Source organism: Aptenodytes patagonicus, chromosome 3 (assembly GCF_965638725.1).
Source record: "Aptenodytes patagonicus chromosome 3, bAptPat1.pri.cur, whole genome shotgun sequence".
In the NCBI taxonomy this organism is placed as follows: domain Eukaryota; kingdom Metazoa; phylum Chordata; class Aves; order Sphenisciformes; family Spheniscidae; genus Aptenodytes; species Aptenodytes patagonicus.
Genome location: NC_134951.1, coordinates 48,109,441 through 48,127,044, shown reverse-complemented (window position 1 = coordinate 48,127,044; position 17,604 = coordinate 48,109,441). Strand labels below are relative to the sequence as shown.

The 17,604-nt window shown below is 42.8% G+C and overlaps 1 protein-coding gene across 2 annotated transcripts in view; it reads left to right on the top strand.

Annotated features, from left to right (window-relative positions):
• Window positions 1-4,745: 4,745 nt before the first annotated feature.
• FBXL4 (F-box and leucine rich repeat protein 4) overlaps window positions 4,746-17,604 on the top strand; it is a 68,693-nt gene continuing 55,834 nt past the window's right edge. The window contains exons 1-3 of one of the 2 annotated variants that reach the window (XM_076333279.1): window positions 4,746-4,805; window positions 12,021-12,192; window positions 13,002-13,591. In XM_076333279.1, coding sequence (XP_076189394.1) covers window positions 13,083-13,591 — 509 coding nt within the window. In that variant the 5' untranslated portion in view covers window positions 4,746-4,805; window positions 12,021-12,192; window positions 13,002-13,082. Of the gene's footprint in view, window positions 4,806-6,088; window positions 6,145-12,020; window positions 12,193-13,001; window positions 13,592-17,604 lie in introns of those variants that run through there. The other variant, XM_076333280.1, reaches the window with a different exon arrangement.

The following is a 17,604-nucleotide window of genomic DNA, read 5'->3' as shown; positions in this document are numbered from 1 at the left end:
TTAGAAATCTGACATTCAGAAGGTTAAAGCAACGGGTCCGGTTTGAAGAAAGTAGGTGCTTTGCCAGAATTGCCTCTGGGAATGTTTTTATGGCACAGACACCTAGAGCATTTATTTGTCTGCTGGAACAGAAAAATGGCGGTAGCCCAAGGGCTAAGGGAATTTCCTACTTACTCTTTCAGTTGTTATTCAGGTTTCAATGTTACTGTATATCTTGCTAAAATGTTATACAGGTTTTACATTCCCACTCTTAAATTTCAACTGAATGCAGTAACAAGCTGTGCAGTGTCAACACAAAAGCTTAATAAGACTGTATCTATCTCTGTCTCTCTAGATCCCTATATGAAGTCTATTGCTGGTTAAAATTAGCATATTATCCTTACTGGATCCTACTGCTGCTGACAAAGGATTCTGATTTAAAACTTGTCTGAAGATTCTTGCACAACAACCTCCTTGTATACAGTAGATTTTACTATCTCGGATTCCCTAATCCTCATTAAAAACCTCATGAAGACTTCAGTCAGCGCATCCTTTCCAGGCTTTAGGATTATTGCTCATGAGTGTATTTCTGCAGAAAGATAAAAAGGAAAGAGGAAAGATTTTTAACCGCGATATGTCCAGGTAATACTGTATTTTGATAAATTAGGATTTTCTCATTCTTTATGCTTTTTTCTTAAAGCTTAATTACATACCATGCAGAGTGCTTCCACAGTAAGGGCAGTGCTTAGCCATTCAAATGCTGAAACTGTTATTGTTATATAATTTGATAATATGTACCAGGTACTTCATAGAAGACATAGCAAGACATCGCCCTTGCCCCAGTGAGTCTATAATCTAAATTCTGTGTGATCTACCGAGAACCAGTGCCAAGCAGCAGCGAGACAGATGAAATACTGCAGCAGTTTAATTGTGTGTAAAATTTAAGCACATACTTGTACCGTGGCACATTCTTCTCTTTGTTTTTTAATAAAAATACAGGAAAATAAAGATAAAAATGCAGCAAATATGTTTAACTATGCAATACAGCATTTTCATAGAGCATAGCAGAGAGAGGATGCTATGCAAAATATTGTTACATGGAAAAAAAACCCCACAGGGAATAAAAAATTTCCTCTGGAAAAAAAAGAGTTCAAGCTGACACAGAAACCAATGACTTGTAGGCCTGGCTCATGGAAACACCTACAAACATGTTTAAATTTACTCAGTGAGGAGTTTCATTGACTTAGTATACTTTCTCTTCCACTTCAAAGAATATATGTAATTTCACATATCAAAAAGCAGTAATGCCAGTCCAAGAGGCAGCGAGATGTTTCCCACGCTGGGTTAATATCCTGGGATGCAGAGGAAGCCAGAGAGAACAACTCACACCAATGGCAACGGTGTTATGCATAGGCACTCAGTGCTGCTTTGTGGTTAACACTTGGCTAAGTTGGTTGTATTAAAAATAACTCACTGATTAAAAAGATTTCATTATTTTTAGGGTTCAATTTAACACTTTAAAATACAAAGCTTTGCAAAGTGATAACAAAATTCAGATCAGTTTCCTGCTAGGAGCGGGAACTGGTGACTTACAAGCCAGGTAGTTTTTTGCATGATTTCTTTATTTACAAAATGTTTTCTCAACCAGTATGTTAGAAATAGCAACTCAGGCCTCTCTTTTTTTTCCAACTTAACTAAAGTGTTACCCTGTTTTCAGGAGGAGCTGTCTCCTAACTCTTACCCAAGGCTCAGGTAGGCTTCATTGCTTAATAAGCAGACTCTTCGTTCTCACTAAAAATCCCTTTGCTACGTGTGCTTTTCCAGAGACCACCTTGCCTGGAAAAGTGGATCTGGATATCTTCTGGGAGTGCAGAACATAAAAGAACCTTGGAGCTCCAACCGCCAGACACAGTAGCTGACGCGGTGGGATCTTTACCTCCTCCTACGGAATCAAAAGCAATTGAAATGTCACTAGCCGTATCATTCCCTCACCTGCCTTTGGAATAGACACAGACATAACTTCATCACATTTAACCATGCCAGTTATATGGCCTTTCCATTCTTTCTACCTAATTTTGAAATAACAGTATTCCTACTGACTTCAGTAAGATTTCCTCCTAATGAGCAAGCCATAACGCTGCTTATCATAATGAGCAAAAGCTGAAGGAGAAGCAGGCTGCTGTTGAGACATGAATTTGGTGATTACAAAGTTTGATTAACACACAGAAGATAAGTCTCACTGTTATTTTACAAACAGAAGGTTTCCTGTACTGTTCTACCAGTGTATTTCCTTTCAACACAGAGGACCATTTCTGGAACATATTCTATGCCTAGTTTTACTGCTGATGTGTATATAGAAATATGTATAAAGTGTTTATGTGGCATAGCTCACTGGAAATTATCTGTCATCTTCAGATGTGGATAACTGTTGAATAAAAACAGATCATCAATTGATTTTTACAAAGGCTGTGGAATGACAATTTGACAGTAATTTGGAGCACATCTTGAATGCACATAGCTTGAATTTGAGACAGCAGCCTAGAGAAAAAGGAGACTGTCACCCGATGTCCTCTGTCCCCTTCAATAAATACTAGTCTCTCTGCAGTTTTAAAATGCTACCTGCCGTTGGACCACCTCTGTGAATAACGATGAAGTTGGTTCTGTAATTTGTCTAGCTTGGTAAGGATGTGTTCATACATAGCACATCATATTTGCTGTCTGAAAGCTTGGGGACGGTCCATGCGAAGTGGAGAGAGGTGTACCTCCAAACAGGTATCTTCTGTGTATCTTAGGCACCTGGCATAGGAGTGAACGGGACAGGCTGGATAACCTGGAGGCAGCCGTGTCTCCCCATGAATTATAGAATGAGCCTAGCAGACTAGATCAAACACATACCTTTACAAAGCTAAATTGAAGTGATAATTCCAGCATTTGTGAGCTGGAGGGTGAGTGGACTGAGAGAAAAACTTTTCATATCCTTCTATCTTCTGCACTGATGCAGAACTCAATCTCAATATAGTCTTAAAATAAACACCGGATAGGAATGATTTGGTCAAACATAGACCTCTGCACAGATACCTGAACTAGTTGCCTGCTTTTTCTTTGTAGCGAATAGACAGAAATGGATACTCTTGGGTTCCTGTTCCTAGGCGATATGTTTCATGCTAAAGTAGAAGTCTTAAATGAGTTAGATAAATTGTGCCCTCAAAGTGTTCCCTTTCTTTTCATTTCATTCGGAAAGGGAGGATAGCATGATATGCACAAAAAGCAAAATGAAAACAAGAACATAAACAAAACACAAAAATTCAGCTTTATGTCTAACCAATTTTCTGACTCATCAAGCTTATGTGTAGTCTTATTTCATTTTTTTTTTTGTATTTTTATGAATTCAAATTTTAAGGTGGCCACTGTCTGGGAAGGTGGGTATTGAAAGCACCTTTATAAGCACTCTGTAGCTAGCACCTAACTGTAGGGTAGGAGTGAGGGAGTGAGGCTAAATGATGCAGAAAGGCACATTACACCGCTGGCACTGGAACCCGAAAAGCCTACCTTTCTCTTCCGTAAAAGTAACACCTTAAAAGTTGGGGTTTAAAATGTTATTTTTAAAACATTGTATGGTACAGTGGCATCTTATGCATGTAAAATATGTATGCATGTATGCGTATTTCTGTATGTGCACACACCTGTGCATGCAGGTACATGAATCGCCTATAAACTGGTCACCCTGGCATGTCTGCTTGTGGAAAGCAGGGTTGTGCAGTGGCCTGTCTGCCACTGCAGTTAGCGACAGAGAAGCACTCTATCCTAAATTTATAGATTTCTATATTTGGAATTTATTATAAATGTACAGAATTTATATTAAAGCATTATACAAAAAGTACCTTAGATATCAAGTATTTTTAATCTTTCTTGGATTTTTAGAATTATTTTTCGACCACCTAGTCAAAGTCAGCGTCACTATTTTCTACCGTAACTGAACGGTCCCAGGTACCATCTAACGCGGAGCACCGCCGGAGACACGAGGAGGCCAGGCGGACTGACAGCAGTTTCGGCGATCACCGCAGGAGCTGGAATGGGAGGGAAGCGGTGGTTGAGAGAGAAAGCGCAAGTGCTTGGGCACGCATCGCAAATGGAAGGGTATGGAAGAAAAACATGACACTTCCTTTGCAATATGCCAGCTAGGGACCCAAGAGGCACTACAATTCACTGGAGCAAGTACTCATTAAGGTCAATTAAAACCAGGGCTGCCCTTATGACATGCCGGGGACTCAAGGCACCACGGCAAACGCCAGGATCCGGTTGGGCTGGGGCTAGGGCGAGACGTTTCAGCCGCCTGTTAAAAAGCTTCGGGAGAAACCAGGCCGGGGCTTGCGGAGGGCAGGTGGGCTTCCAGAAGGCGGCTCCCAGCGCCCGCCTCCCCGCAGCCTTTCGCGGCTGCAGAGGTAAGGCCACGCAAGCCGGAGAGGGCCTGAGCCGCAAACGGTAACTAAACAACAACCCTCCACCGCCTTTCGCTTGACTTTGCAATTAAAATGAAGAAGGGGGCGCCGGGCCCGCCCCGCCGCCCCCCCTGGGGCCCGCCCCGCCGCCCGCCGCCCCCCTCAGCCCACAGCGCGCCGCCCGCCAACGGCCGCCACGGCCCGCCCCGCGCCGAGGCGCGGGCACGCGCAGCTCGCAGCTCGCCGCCCCGCCCCGCCCCCGCGGCGCCCCGCCGCCGCCGCCGCGCCTCTTCCTCCGGCGCCCCGCCCCCGCCGCCGTGCGGGGCTTCCGGCGGCGCCTGGCGCGGCGGCGGCGCGCGGCCCGAGCTGCTCCGCCCTCCGGACGGGGTAGGGTGGCGGCTCCCCTCGGGCAGGGGAGGGGCGGGCGCGGGGGGGCCGCGCTGCCTACCGGGGCCCCTCCCCCCGGGACGCGGCCGCGGGGAGGGGGTCGCCTCGGCGGGGCGGCAGGTGCCGGGCGCCCTCCTCCGCGCCCCCGCCCGACCTGGCAGCGCCGGTTAGCGCGGCGCCGGGCCTGGGAGCAGCCCGGTGCGGGTGCCGGTCCTGGTCCTGCGCGGCGGGTGCGGCCGGCCGCAGGTGTGTGCGCGCCCGCCCGGCGGAGGCGGGGGCCGGGCCGCAGAGCCGGCGGCCCGGCGGTGGTTGGCGGGGCCGGGCCGGGCCGGGCCGGGCGGCCGTCCGCGCGTCAGGGAGGGGACCCGGAGGGCGGTGGCGGCACCAGGCAGTCCCGCCTGCTTGAGGGTGGGGGTGCCCCACCGGTGCCCGCGGGCCTCGGCGAGACCTACCCCTGGGGACGGCCCCCGTCGGCACAGAGCGCTAGCGCCCGAGGGGTGCGAGATGACAGGGAGGAGGTGGAGCGCGGTAGGAGGCAGGCAGGGCGGGCAGAGTTGGGGCAGGGGTTGCGCATCCTCTCCCGTGCGGGGCCTTGTCCGCTCTGGGAGCGTCAGGCTCTCCATAGGCGTTAACTGCTGCACGGTCCCCGCTGTGCTACGCCAGTTACGCCTCGTTACCCCAGTTGCCCAATCACAACACAACAGAAGCAGGGTAGGAGCTTAACCGGCAGCATTTATTTATTTTATTTTATGTAGGTGTGTACTGTGGGGTGCTTCACTTCATGTGAGTTGTTATTTATTATCGGTGCAGGCTGATGGATGGGCAGTGGGAGACAGCTACGTGGCCTAATGGCCACGATCGGCGTGGCGAGGAGGCAGGGGACCAGCAAGTAAATGCCGTACAGAATATGACTGCGTGGAGAGGTAGTACAACATGGTGAAGAGAAAAATGAGAAGGCAAATGCACTTGAGTTGCTTATTGAAAGTAGTATTGAGTGGGGATTTTAGTGGTTTGGGTTGTTTGGGGGTTTTTTTTTGGCACAAGGAGGAGAGTTTCGCCATAGCTGGAAGGGCAGTTGTTCAGAATGAAGTGGCGTAATGCTGGTGACTTCAGGCTTTGTGTAGAATGAGTCATTTTTAAAAGGGGCTACCTGATGATTTACACATATTGAGAAACAACTTCTGTTACATGTGAAGGCAACCTCCAGAAGGCAGGGTGGTCACCTGGACCATGTCACAGATGCCGAAACCAGGACAAGAACGTTTGTCTCCGTTGTACTGCAGTGCTGAACCACGCAGTGACTTCTGGTCCTGGCAGGAAGGAACAGGCAATCAGTGAAGTAACCTGAAATTCTTGGATTTTGCATGTTTTGATGCTCATGACAGCAACACAAGCAAGATTTTAAATAGATAGAATTGTCATGATGTTCCTTTTTTTTGTAATTTATAAGTTTATAAGTAAATTTATAAGTTGCAAATATGTAAAATGGCTGTGTTTTTAGTGCCAGAACACATTACAGGACGAAACACAGCAAGCGGGGCATGAGTTTAAAGTACGTTGTAAGAGCTTATTAATTTTTAATTAATATTACCTTCTAGTTTGAACAAGTTGAGTGTAGATGTTGGTATAATCTGGGTAATTAACAGCGAGAGATGCTAACCTGTGGTAAAAATACTCTGTTTTAGCCTGTAACGTAAGGTTCCAGTGTTCCCTCTGTGCATTTATGTGCAAAGATAATTAAGAGATTTCCCATTTACCATCTTCTATCTAAGACGCATGTATTAAATTGCATTAATCTTTCTTCAGAGATAATACTGTCTATTGTTTTTGTCATTTATACGTTCTTTGTAATTGTCAATGTTGCTGTTTCTTTTATAGTCAAATGAAAGAAAACTCTGCACAGTACTCCCAAGTGTGAGATTAGCAAAGCTGGTGTAAAGAGGAATTATTACCTCTCTGGCTTTAAAAATCAAACCTGGTGTGTACATGACTTGTATATACAACGTTTGCTTCTCCTGAAATAGTACAAACTCTTGTCTAACACCTGCATTGCCAGGGATGGCTCAGGGACGAAATACGCCATCTTTCATTTTTTTTTGCATCTAATATCTGTCACTTGTTATGTTTCTACGCACATCCTTCACTTTGCAGCCCCTCCAAATCCTCAGTATTTTTCTGTATATTTCCTACCTTTTCTCAGCAGTCTGGTTGGTGAATAACTATGTAACTATGTCCTGTTTCTGCTCTCAGTGGGATGAAATTGTGAATACTGGGGAGCTGCGTTTGCAAAAACAACCAAAATGAATAGGTACAGTAATCATTAACAGGATGGGTTGCCTGGAAGCTGGAAAATAGATCTGTGTACATAAACTCCCTGTAAAAAGAGGCAAAATAGACTGAAGAGATCTAGTGCTTCTGAATGCTTTAGTTTAATTAGTGCCTGTTGCCATGAAATCTACAGAAACCATAAGACGTTTTCCTTTATCAAGGTTTGTTGCGTTTTAAAGAAGGAAATAGTGAATTACAGTCTTAGCAGGCTTTCTGTATGTATAGCACGAAGGGAAGAAGGGTTAATCATAATAGAAAAGGGGAATTTGCCCATATAATTGAAATAGTTGTCAATTAAATAACGATCTGAATAGGAGAGATTGTAAATAATGTGATGGGCTGCAATGTATTTTGGAAGAAGGTAGCATCTCTCTGTCTTAGGAAATTTTTATTCCAGGTCTAGTCCAGTCTGGTTCTCTGGAGTCCTGTCTGTCTTGCAAAACTAGAGGTAACATTTCCATGGCCCTTGGTTTGACTTGGGGCTCTTGCAGTCTTGCTGCCCCCTTGAGCCAGCACTGACTTCACGTTAACCGGCGTTGAGCTGGTTCGGGGAGATGAACAAACTGAAAACTACACTTGCTTGCAGGAGTGGTTGGTGTCTGGCTGGACGAGCCCCAGGACTCATCTGGCTCCCCAGCAGTGCTGGCTGGAGAGGTGGCTGGGAAGCAGAGAGGGATGGGTCCGTGTGGGGCGTGAGACGGGAGGGCAGAGCTCGGGCAGCCCCGAGAGAGGCTGGGGAACGGGATCCAGTCTGGAAGTGCAAAGTGGGCATGTAGGCATAGGACAGCACCTCACAACGTCACTGTAGTTCGTAGTGTATTGCTTTTTCTTTCTAACCAAACTGTTAACGCCCTCTGTGCTAGTCTGTGGTGGCCGCTGAAGGTCCTGGTATTTAATAGCACCATTTCAGTCCATTTAATAGTATCTTGACAGAAAAAAATTATGGTATGAAAGAAACCAAATAAAAGAAAAGTAGAAGGCTGCTGCCTGGGAGGAGGATAATAAGATACGTTTAAAAGAAACCTTTATTAAGCTTCAGTTTGGCATAATTATGCCTGTACAAAAGAAAATGAATAATATACAACAGGCCAGAGATGCTGCCAGAGATTGGAAGGTATAGTTGCATAGGCCCATATGGATCTCTTAAAAATAATCAAGCAGTTTGGGGGAGGGGGGAGTTTTCCATGTAAACTTTGCACGTACATGAACTGCTCTGCTCCAGACCTGTTTATCTTGATGCTTTGCATAGGCCTGAGTCTGCATTTTTATCTTTTTTTGCAAAGTTAAATCCCTTTAATTGGAAATCAGCTTGACCTGTGGCAGTTCCCGAAAAAATCTCTCTATATCATCTGGCCCTACCGATCTGTATTTAATGTAATTCTTTCACTAGCTTATTATCCTTTAACCTCATGAGCAATTTTTCATTGGTCTTTTAACTCCACACAATTCTTAATGCTTCTTTTAAAATGCCAAAAGAAGAGTTCCTATTTGTATTGTAGTCCTAATGCTTATTTATCCTTCTTTTATAATAGTTTTGTTTCCTCTTACTTGTTATAAACTGCCTTTGACATGGTCCCCCACAACATCCTTCTCCCTAAACTGGAGAGGTATGGATTTGATGGGTGGACTGTCTGGTGGGTGAGGAATTGGTTAGATGGTCGCATCCAGAGGGTAGTGGTCAATGGCTCAATGTCCAGATGGAGATTGGTGATGAGGGGCGTCCCGCAGGGGTCCATATTGGGACCGGTCCTGTTTAATATCTTCATCAATGACATAGACAGTGGGATTGAGTGCACCCTCAGCAAGTTTGCAGACAACACCAAGCTGAGTGGTGCGGTCAACACGCCAGAGGGACGGGATGCCATCACATGGACCTGGACAAGCTGGAGAAGTGGGCCTGTGTGAACCTCATGAGGTTCAACAAGGCCAAGGGCAGGGTCCTGCACCTGGGTCGGGGCAACCCCCAGTATCAATCCAGGCTGGGGGATGGAGGGATTGAGAGCAGCCCTGCCGAGAAGGATTGGGGGTCCTGGTGGATGAAAAGCTGGACATGAGCCAGCAATGTGCACTCGCAGCCCAGAAGGCCAATCGTATCCTGGGCTGCATCAAAAGAAGCGTGGCCGGCAGGTCGGGGGAGGTGATTCTGCCCCTCTACTCTGCTCTGGTGAGACCCCACCTGCAGTACTGTGCCCAGCTCTGGAGCCCTCAGCGTAAGAAAGACATGGACCTATTGGAGTGGGTCCAGAGGAGGGTCACAAAAATGGTCAGGGGAATGGAACTCCTTTCCTATGCAGAAAGGCTGAGAGAGTTGGGGTTGTTCAGCCTCGAGAAGAGAAGGCTTTGGGGAGACCTTATTGCAGCCCATTCAGTACTTAAAGGGGGCTTAGAAAAAAGAAGGCAGCAAACTTTTTGGCAGGGCCTGTGGCGACAGGACAAGGGGGAATGGCTTTAAACTAAAAGGTGGTAGATTTAGACTAGATAGAAGGAAGAAATTTTTTATGCTGAAGGTGGTGAAGCACTGGCACAGGTTGCCCAGAGAGGTGGTGGATGCCCCATCCCTGGAAACATTTGAGGTCAGGTTGGCTGGGGCTCTGAGCAACGTGATCTAGTTGAAGATGTCCCTGCCCACGGCAGGGGGGTTGGACTAGATGATCTTTAGAGGTCCCTTCCAACCCAAACTATTCTATGATTCTATACAATTCTATATTGCTTTTAACTCTTTAGAAGTAATTTACCTCCACTTGTATTGTTTAGACTAATACATTTTTATGAAAGCTGTATGCTCTTCCCTGTTTCTTCCTACTTACTTACTTTTGAGCCTGTTGACCAATGTCAGCCAAAATTGACAAAGTGGCATCAGCATCAAGGTTATCAAATTTTTACAGGTTTTATGAAAATCATCAAGTTGGTAGAGGGGGAATGACCCAAATTATTACGCTGCAGATTTTCCTTTATCTGCTCTGTTAGACCTGACTTAAACTGGCCAGCTAGTTGATGTACAGCTCCGAACCAGCCGGCGGTTATGCTGCTCTTTGACAAGCTGGTAGGGAGCACAGCTGGGTTTTACAACAGTGCTGTAAGAGCTCCGGGCTGTGGCCAGAGGCAGCCTGGAGTTTGCAGTGCAGATGTGAAGCTGTGTAGGATGCATATGTGAGAGAAGTGATTCACACCTGATCTTGAAGTACCCCAGCTGAATGATTCTTAAAATTGAGCTCTGTAAAGCCATCATTTCCATGGAGCAGCCTTCAAACCATGTTAATCAGTGAAATTTTGAGTTGGAAGCTGGTGTGTATGCTGGTCTACACATGATTCCAGGGCTTGACAGCAGTGAGTTTGTTGACGTTTAATGTCTGTTGGCATATTCTGTAAATAGATTTTTCTTTTTAAGAAAAAAAATCCAGACGGAGAATGTATTTGTAATCTTCACTTACATCTTACAGCAGCTCCACACTGAAAAGATAAAATAACAATTTCCAGTTTGGAGTTGTTTTTTTTGGGGTTTTGGGGTGGTTTTTTTAAGGAGGAGAGATTGGGGGTTTTGCTGCTTTTTTCCGCAGTGCCTTTTCTAAAAGGTGGTTCAACAGGATGTTTGGGGGAAATGTGAAATTTTTGGGTTTTGGCATTCCAGGGGAGCTTGAAGTGGATCCAGCATATCATCGTATGCGTTCCCTCCTGCACTGTATGTCAGGAGTAATTCATGTTGTTGACAGCTATGTCAACATGTGAAACTGAATGAAGGACAGGAACTAAACAAAAAGCTAATAATAGAAGAGGCAAGAAAGTGCGAAGTGAACACTTCGTTAGTAAACCTTCTCGCTGTCACGAGTAAGAGGGTCAAATAGTGCAGCATGTCCTTATCTGTTACCACAAGCGCCTTCTTGTTGGCAACATTCAAGCGAAAGAGAGCTGTTTGTACATCTATGTGCATTTTGTGAGTATGGGAAACAAGCAATTTACCCAAGAAATATGCACGGTGGATTTATGTAGAGGCATACACAAGTCACTTTGATTCGTCTTCATTTGTTTAATTATTTACCCTACTTTAAGCTTATGCCTCCAAAATCTCTATATTGTATGGTCTCACTTGTACCCATTGCAAACGTTAAATGTGTGGTTTGTCTGCCAGGCAATGTGAGGCATCGTGTTAGTTGTTGTTTGATGCGTCTTCTGCAATAGAAGAGTCGCCTCTGCTGGTTCAGTGATTACCACAGTATGTGTCCTGTGATAAACTAACCGGCAACTCCGGTACAGGCTGTTGAAGAAACATTTATTCTATTTTGAAACATGCTTAGTCATCCCTGTTTGGGCCTCTAACAGGTTACAGGCATTACTCCTTATTCTTTCCTAGTAAAGCTGATGAACAAGTTAATCGGAAGGCCAGTTTGTGAGAAACAGTTTGTGGTACTGGAGGGTGTGAATTCTGGAGTGCTGTGTTATTGCCCGTGTGTGTTGTGTGCTGCTAGCAGAAATCAGAGAATACGTTCCACGTTTTGTTGTGTGTTGGTAAATCTAACAGTTTACATCACGCAGGTATGGAGCGGCTGCTAAATATGGTACAAGCATATGTAAGAGGATCTTTATTAGTAGGGAATATGATATAGCTCTTCTGTGTCCTGAAGACTACATTCAGCTATAAATATTTCTTCACCGTTGTGAATAGAAACTTTAGTAAAGAGACTTACCTTTAATTTGGCTTTTTCTAATTGTTAAACCTGCTTGCTTGTTTGTTTTACTTGTGATTTGGTGTAGGCTGTGTAAAACACATCAACATCCTTAATTATTAGTATGTTTTCTGTTGATTTTTTAGGTGGCCTGGCAGTATGCAGATCTAGTACATTTTGTGTTTAACTGAATTGTTACATAAATGGAAATATTTTCTCTTATCAGAATTAAAATGCTTTCTATGGGGACCTCTGCTTCTGATGCCAGGACTCTTTTGAAGACTTACTCTGTTGCTTGGCTTAAAGGAAGATGATGCCGTTAGTGAATTCTGAGCATCCTTCAGGAGGCTGGTGACCCTTGTATCGTCGGTGAATGCTGTCATGGACAACTTCAAAGGGTAAAGACAGTATTTTTGTGAGTGTTTCAAGCTAGTGCTCTGATATAGGAAGCAGTGGGTTAAGTTTTTGGTTTAGATTAACTGCCCAAAGCTCGCGCTTTTCACTCTTAAAACCATCCACAAATTATGGGAACAAATTAGAGGAAACAATCCACTGGAGTAGCTGTCCAACTTTCTATATGAGCTGTCTTTGAAGGGTGTATTTACTCTCTGTATATATTATAATATAATATAGATATACTTGAGCTAGCTTTAAATGAACTAATTTGGGTCTGGGAGCAGTCTTACTGCAAAATATAAGCAGTGAAGTAACTTAGGTTTTGTTGAGCTGTATACTGCTGCAGCCTGACTAGGTACCTGAGTACTTTGTTTAAAAGTCAGTTTTAGTTTAAGTATTTCAAAACTAGACTACGAATAATTTTAGCTGTACCTTCAGATACTCTTCTACAGTTGTTTACTGCAAGGGCCGGATTTCATTTCATACTTGATGTCATTTCCATAAGTCAGTGCAAGATTTTTTTCTCTTAATAAATCCCTGAAAATAATGCTTAATTTAACCATTAGTCTTTTTGTTGCTCAAGGGCTAGTTTTGGCTGATGTTTCTTCATTAGTCTTATCTTTTTTTAAACACAGTAAATGGGAAGCCACACTTAGTAGCCTCCAACTAAATAATGGTCTTAAAATAAAATGTAATAGTTTATTAATGTTTTAGTAGCAGTACTTTGTTTAAGAGGATATTTGAAAGAGTACAGTTTGCTTTCTAAGAATGTTTTATCTGCTCACTATGTTTATTCATTCTGTTTTATCAGCTCTTTTCCAAAACACCACAAGCAGTTCATGCACCTTATAAAGGACTCTTGACCTTTTGCATCTTCCTAAGTCATATCTAGATGTCACCAGTGTTTCCCATGTTAACAGTTCTGAGCATGTTTTACTATATGTGCCTTCGGCGCCGAGCTAGGACAGCGACGAGAGGAGAAATGAACAGCCGGAGGGCTATTGAATCAAACACCCGAGCCTTACCTATCAATGTTGAAATAGTTCAGTATGCCAAAGAAGTGTTGGATTTCAGCTCTCACTACGGTAGTGAAAACAGCATGTCTTATACCATGTGGAATTTAGCAGGTATTCCAAACGTGTACCCTAGTTCTGGTGACTTTACTCAGACTGCCGTCTTTCGAACTTACGGGACCTGGTGGGATCGTTGCCCTAGCGCTCGGCTGCCGTTCAAGAGGACGCCACCCACCTTCTGTAGCCAGGACTATGTGGAACTCGCTTTTGAGGAACCAGTTTATCCCACCGCAGTGCACATTCTGGAAACGTATCATCCTGGAGCTGTAGTCAGGATTTTGGCATGCTCTGCAAATCCTTACTCACAAAATCCACCAGCTGAAGTAAGGTAATTTTTTTTTTTCTCCGTTATGCTTTCCTGTAAGATGTTAAATGCTACAAATAATGCTGTTTAGCGTATTTACTTCCTAGTATTTCTCTGTTTTGTATCTGACCCACTAACGTTTTCTTTATTTCTGCATGTTTTTAAAACTGTGGTGACATGTTTTTATAGCAACTTAAGAGATGTGGATTTTTTTGTAGGAATTAATGCAGATCCTAATATCGGATTTGATTTGTGTAATGATAGCTTTTGTGTTGGAATTTTTATGAGCAATAATTGTTATGTATGTAGAAAGATCACTTTTGAAATGGCAGTTCTGAGTTCTTCTCTTTCTCCAATAAGAAAAGCAAATTGTGTAGAAGAGGCTGAGGATTCATGGTTGCTGTATCGTCCTGCTTCAAGTAGCCATAAATTCTTCTCTCTGCATGCTTTAGGTTGTATGTATAGTACAGTCAGGCACTATAACTGTTCATATGGAAATGAGGCCAAAAACAGAAGCACGGAACAGTTGGACAAAAGGTGATGCCATTTGTCTGATCTTTACTTCTGGTTTGATCAAAGGGTGTGAGCTGCACTTCATTTTTACGCTTGCTTCATAGACTAAAAGAAGCTGATTTGATCCTGTTGGTTTTCCTCATAGTAGGAACTCCTGATGAAATTCCAGCTGGGGGGGGCAGGAAGATGGGGACCTGGGGAGTGGTAAGGTAATAAAGAAAAACACTGTGTATGAGGTGTGAAGCTCTTAGCGAGGAGGTGAGGAAATAGAAATGGAAGGAGAAAGAGAACAGGTAAAAGCACATAGTGGGGAAAAACATTGGGAAAAGCTATCGGTATACACAATCAAAGTATTCTGTATACATCAAAAAGAGATGAAATGATACCAAAGCCATAAAGGAAAGGAGAACTGATAGAAGAAAGACTTAACAAAATGTATCCTGTAGAAAATAATATGCCAACAAATACTGTATTCCTTTAAAATGTGTGCTTTGGCGGAATAAGCAGTGTTAGCTTGGATGCTGGGTGTTTTTTCCCTGACTTGCCTTTTACAGGTACAGCTAAAAAGCATACTTTTAGGTCTAACGTAGTATCCCATGCTTCCTAATACTAGGCCATTGATGTTTATTCAAAACCCCTAGAAAATCAGGTGTCATGTTATATATTCAAAATTCCCAATTAATATATTTTGTGTGATTCTATCATCTACTGTTGTTTAGTGCAGTTGTTTGTTTTACAGCTCTCTAATGAGTATATACTGTATAGCTCTAAAGTAAACATCCAAATTCAAGGAACAGTGATAGGTCAAACTAATAATAATAGGCCGCCTAACTTCAGATGTAGGAGTGCGTTTGGCACTGTAATACAGAACTTATTTATAGGATGGTATGTGGTGAAGGCAGCTTTTAAGACTCTTGAATTTAGAACCTAATGTGAAATGACTTTTGGCCAATTACTCTGTGAACTTTCATTTTACTTTTTTATTTTATGATGTAGACTTGACTATTTTATGATGTAGCACAGATTTATGTAGAGATTATTTCTGTAACTTGATAATATTGCATTAGAGTAATAGTAAGATAGTGTGCTGCAGGGCAATACAAGGATATAATTCTGAGTATTAAGCTAATGCTGTGTTATAAAAATGTCTGTTTAGGTTTTGCTTCTTAAAGCAGTACACTCTTTTTAGTTTTGTGTAAAGACCAAGAAGAGTCGAAGGAAAGCTCAAGAAATGTTAACTGAAGGAGCTATTTAGTAAGGTGCACTAAAAAAAAAACCAGAAAATTGTTCAGAGAGCTAAAAGAAGATGGAAGTGAAAATACTAATATAAAACTTTTTAGGATGTGCTTTATGACTCCTCTTGGGGTGTGGTCAGAGAGAGAGCTCAGACTTTTCCTTCCTCATAAAAAAAGATTAAGTTTCTATAGGACCCTACTTCTTAATTTGTAGGCAGGAGTATCTTCTGTTCTCCCTACTTAGGTTAACAACATTTTTGGTTAGAAGAAGGTTGTCTCAGGGAGCCTCAGAACCAGTTGTCTGTGCTGCATCTTCAGTACTTGCCAGTCTTGATGCTAGAGAAATGTTAGAGGGACTTTTTCTTTTTCTTTTGGCTTAGCTTTCCTCAGCAGGACTTGTCTGTTCAGAGCTGCACATTTGGTTTGTCTCCTTCTTTCTTCTGAAAGAGACAAACGTGTCTTATGCATGGTGTCTTGAAGGGAAGATTAAGGAACCCTTTCTCCACATGAGGTATGCAGTATTTTTTCTCCGTTCATTTGCTCACCTTTATGAGGGGAATATGAAGAGTTGCAAGAATGCGGTCTCTTTTCTGCTTCAGTTCTTGGTCCCTTGTTTTCACTTCCAAAAATTCTCTGAGATGTCAACTAAGAATTATTTTTTGAATAAATAATAATGATAATAAGGTGGAGTGCTGCTGATAATCTCAGATGATTCTGTGTTTAACTGATGTTTTGAAGTTGAAGCACTGCCGTACTGTTTTCTTCAGTTAAAAAAGGCCACGTCCCAGTTACTCGAAGGCTACTTAGAACCTTGTTTTCCTCTTCTGACTATTTTGATACTTAATTTTAAATCACCTTATTAACTAAAAACCTTAAAGTGCTGCTTTGTTTTATCTGCTGACTCTGGATCTGTTTCTTTCTAAACACCACTGTAGAAACGGCAGGTCATTAGAAAGGTTGCTTTTCACCAGTTCTTACTTTGATATAAAAAGAAGGCTAAATTAATGGTGGAGTCAAAACTGTTGAGAGGAAAAAGTCTGCTGAGACTTGTTTAAATGTTATGCTTAATGGATTATACTAGTCCAGCTGAGTAATCTTTTTTCCTCTTTGTTTAGTATTTAAAACATCAGCTCATCCAAGACTTTGCTGTGTGCAGAAGCTTCTAACCTACAAGAGTCTCTGTAAGGACTCGGTGTACCGCAGTCCTTGCTCAAGAGGAGTTCATATATTCTTGTAGAAAAATGGCTATAGCCCACATAGTAGGCCAATGTGTTGCTCTGTTGCTCAATTTATGCTTCAGTTGCATGAAAGAACGACTTATGCTGGTGTTCAGAAAAAGGTCTTTAGTCATGTTGCTCTCTTGCTGGTGCATTGAATACTGCTATCAATTACAGCTTTGTATGATACTCAGATCAGCTTTATGCAGAGTCTTTTTAGAGGTGGGATCAGCTCTTCACGGAATGGGAATAAGCATTTATTTTTCGGAATGGAATGTAAATGTTCCTGAATAATTCTAATGCTTAAAACACGACAGTTAATTTGAAGTTTTTTCATTATGGTTTAATCAGCTTCCAGCAATTTGAGGATTCTCTGTCCTCTCATATCTTTTGCTGCTTTAAACACAGAAGACGTTACATCACTCTACTCTGCATAAAACAATTTTTAAAAATCATAAAAGTCAGAGAAACTGCTGTCTTTACACATGGAGACTTTTTGTGCTTTTCATTAGTGCCACTCACAGCTTGACTGGTAAGAATTGTTTGGTAATTTCTTAAACTATACTAACGTATGTTAGTATCCATGTACAAATTTGTTACATGAATTATGAGTGCAGAAAATCCAAGCAAAAATTAATAATCTGAGATTAAGGGAATATTGTAGCATATAGTCTCAGTTTTTATGTGGTGAAGAAATCCCTCCCTTTTTTGTATTGTGTTGTGCTATGATTATTATACTAGTGTAGCCTTGAGATTCTTGTACTGTTGTGCACATTGTATGTACTTAGGGTTTGGTGACAACGATGAGTCCCTCTTCGGCCGGTGGAAGAGGCAGAGCTCCACACAGGCATGATGGGGACGCTGCACCTGACAGTGGCATGAGCTGAACCCAACAAGAGAATTTTCTTTGTTTCTCATAGTGTGTTAGATTGATAGCTAAGATATAGCTAGGTTCTGTGATGAGGAAAATGTTTTCTTTCCTGTTTCTTTTTCCTTCTCATTTACCCAGAAGGCTTACTCTTGGCGATTCCCTAATGACTTATTTGGTGTCAGCCCTTTTGAAACATTTTGA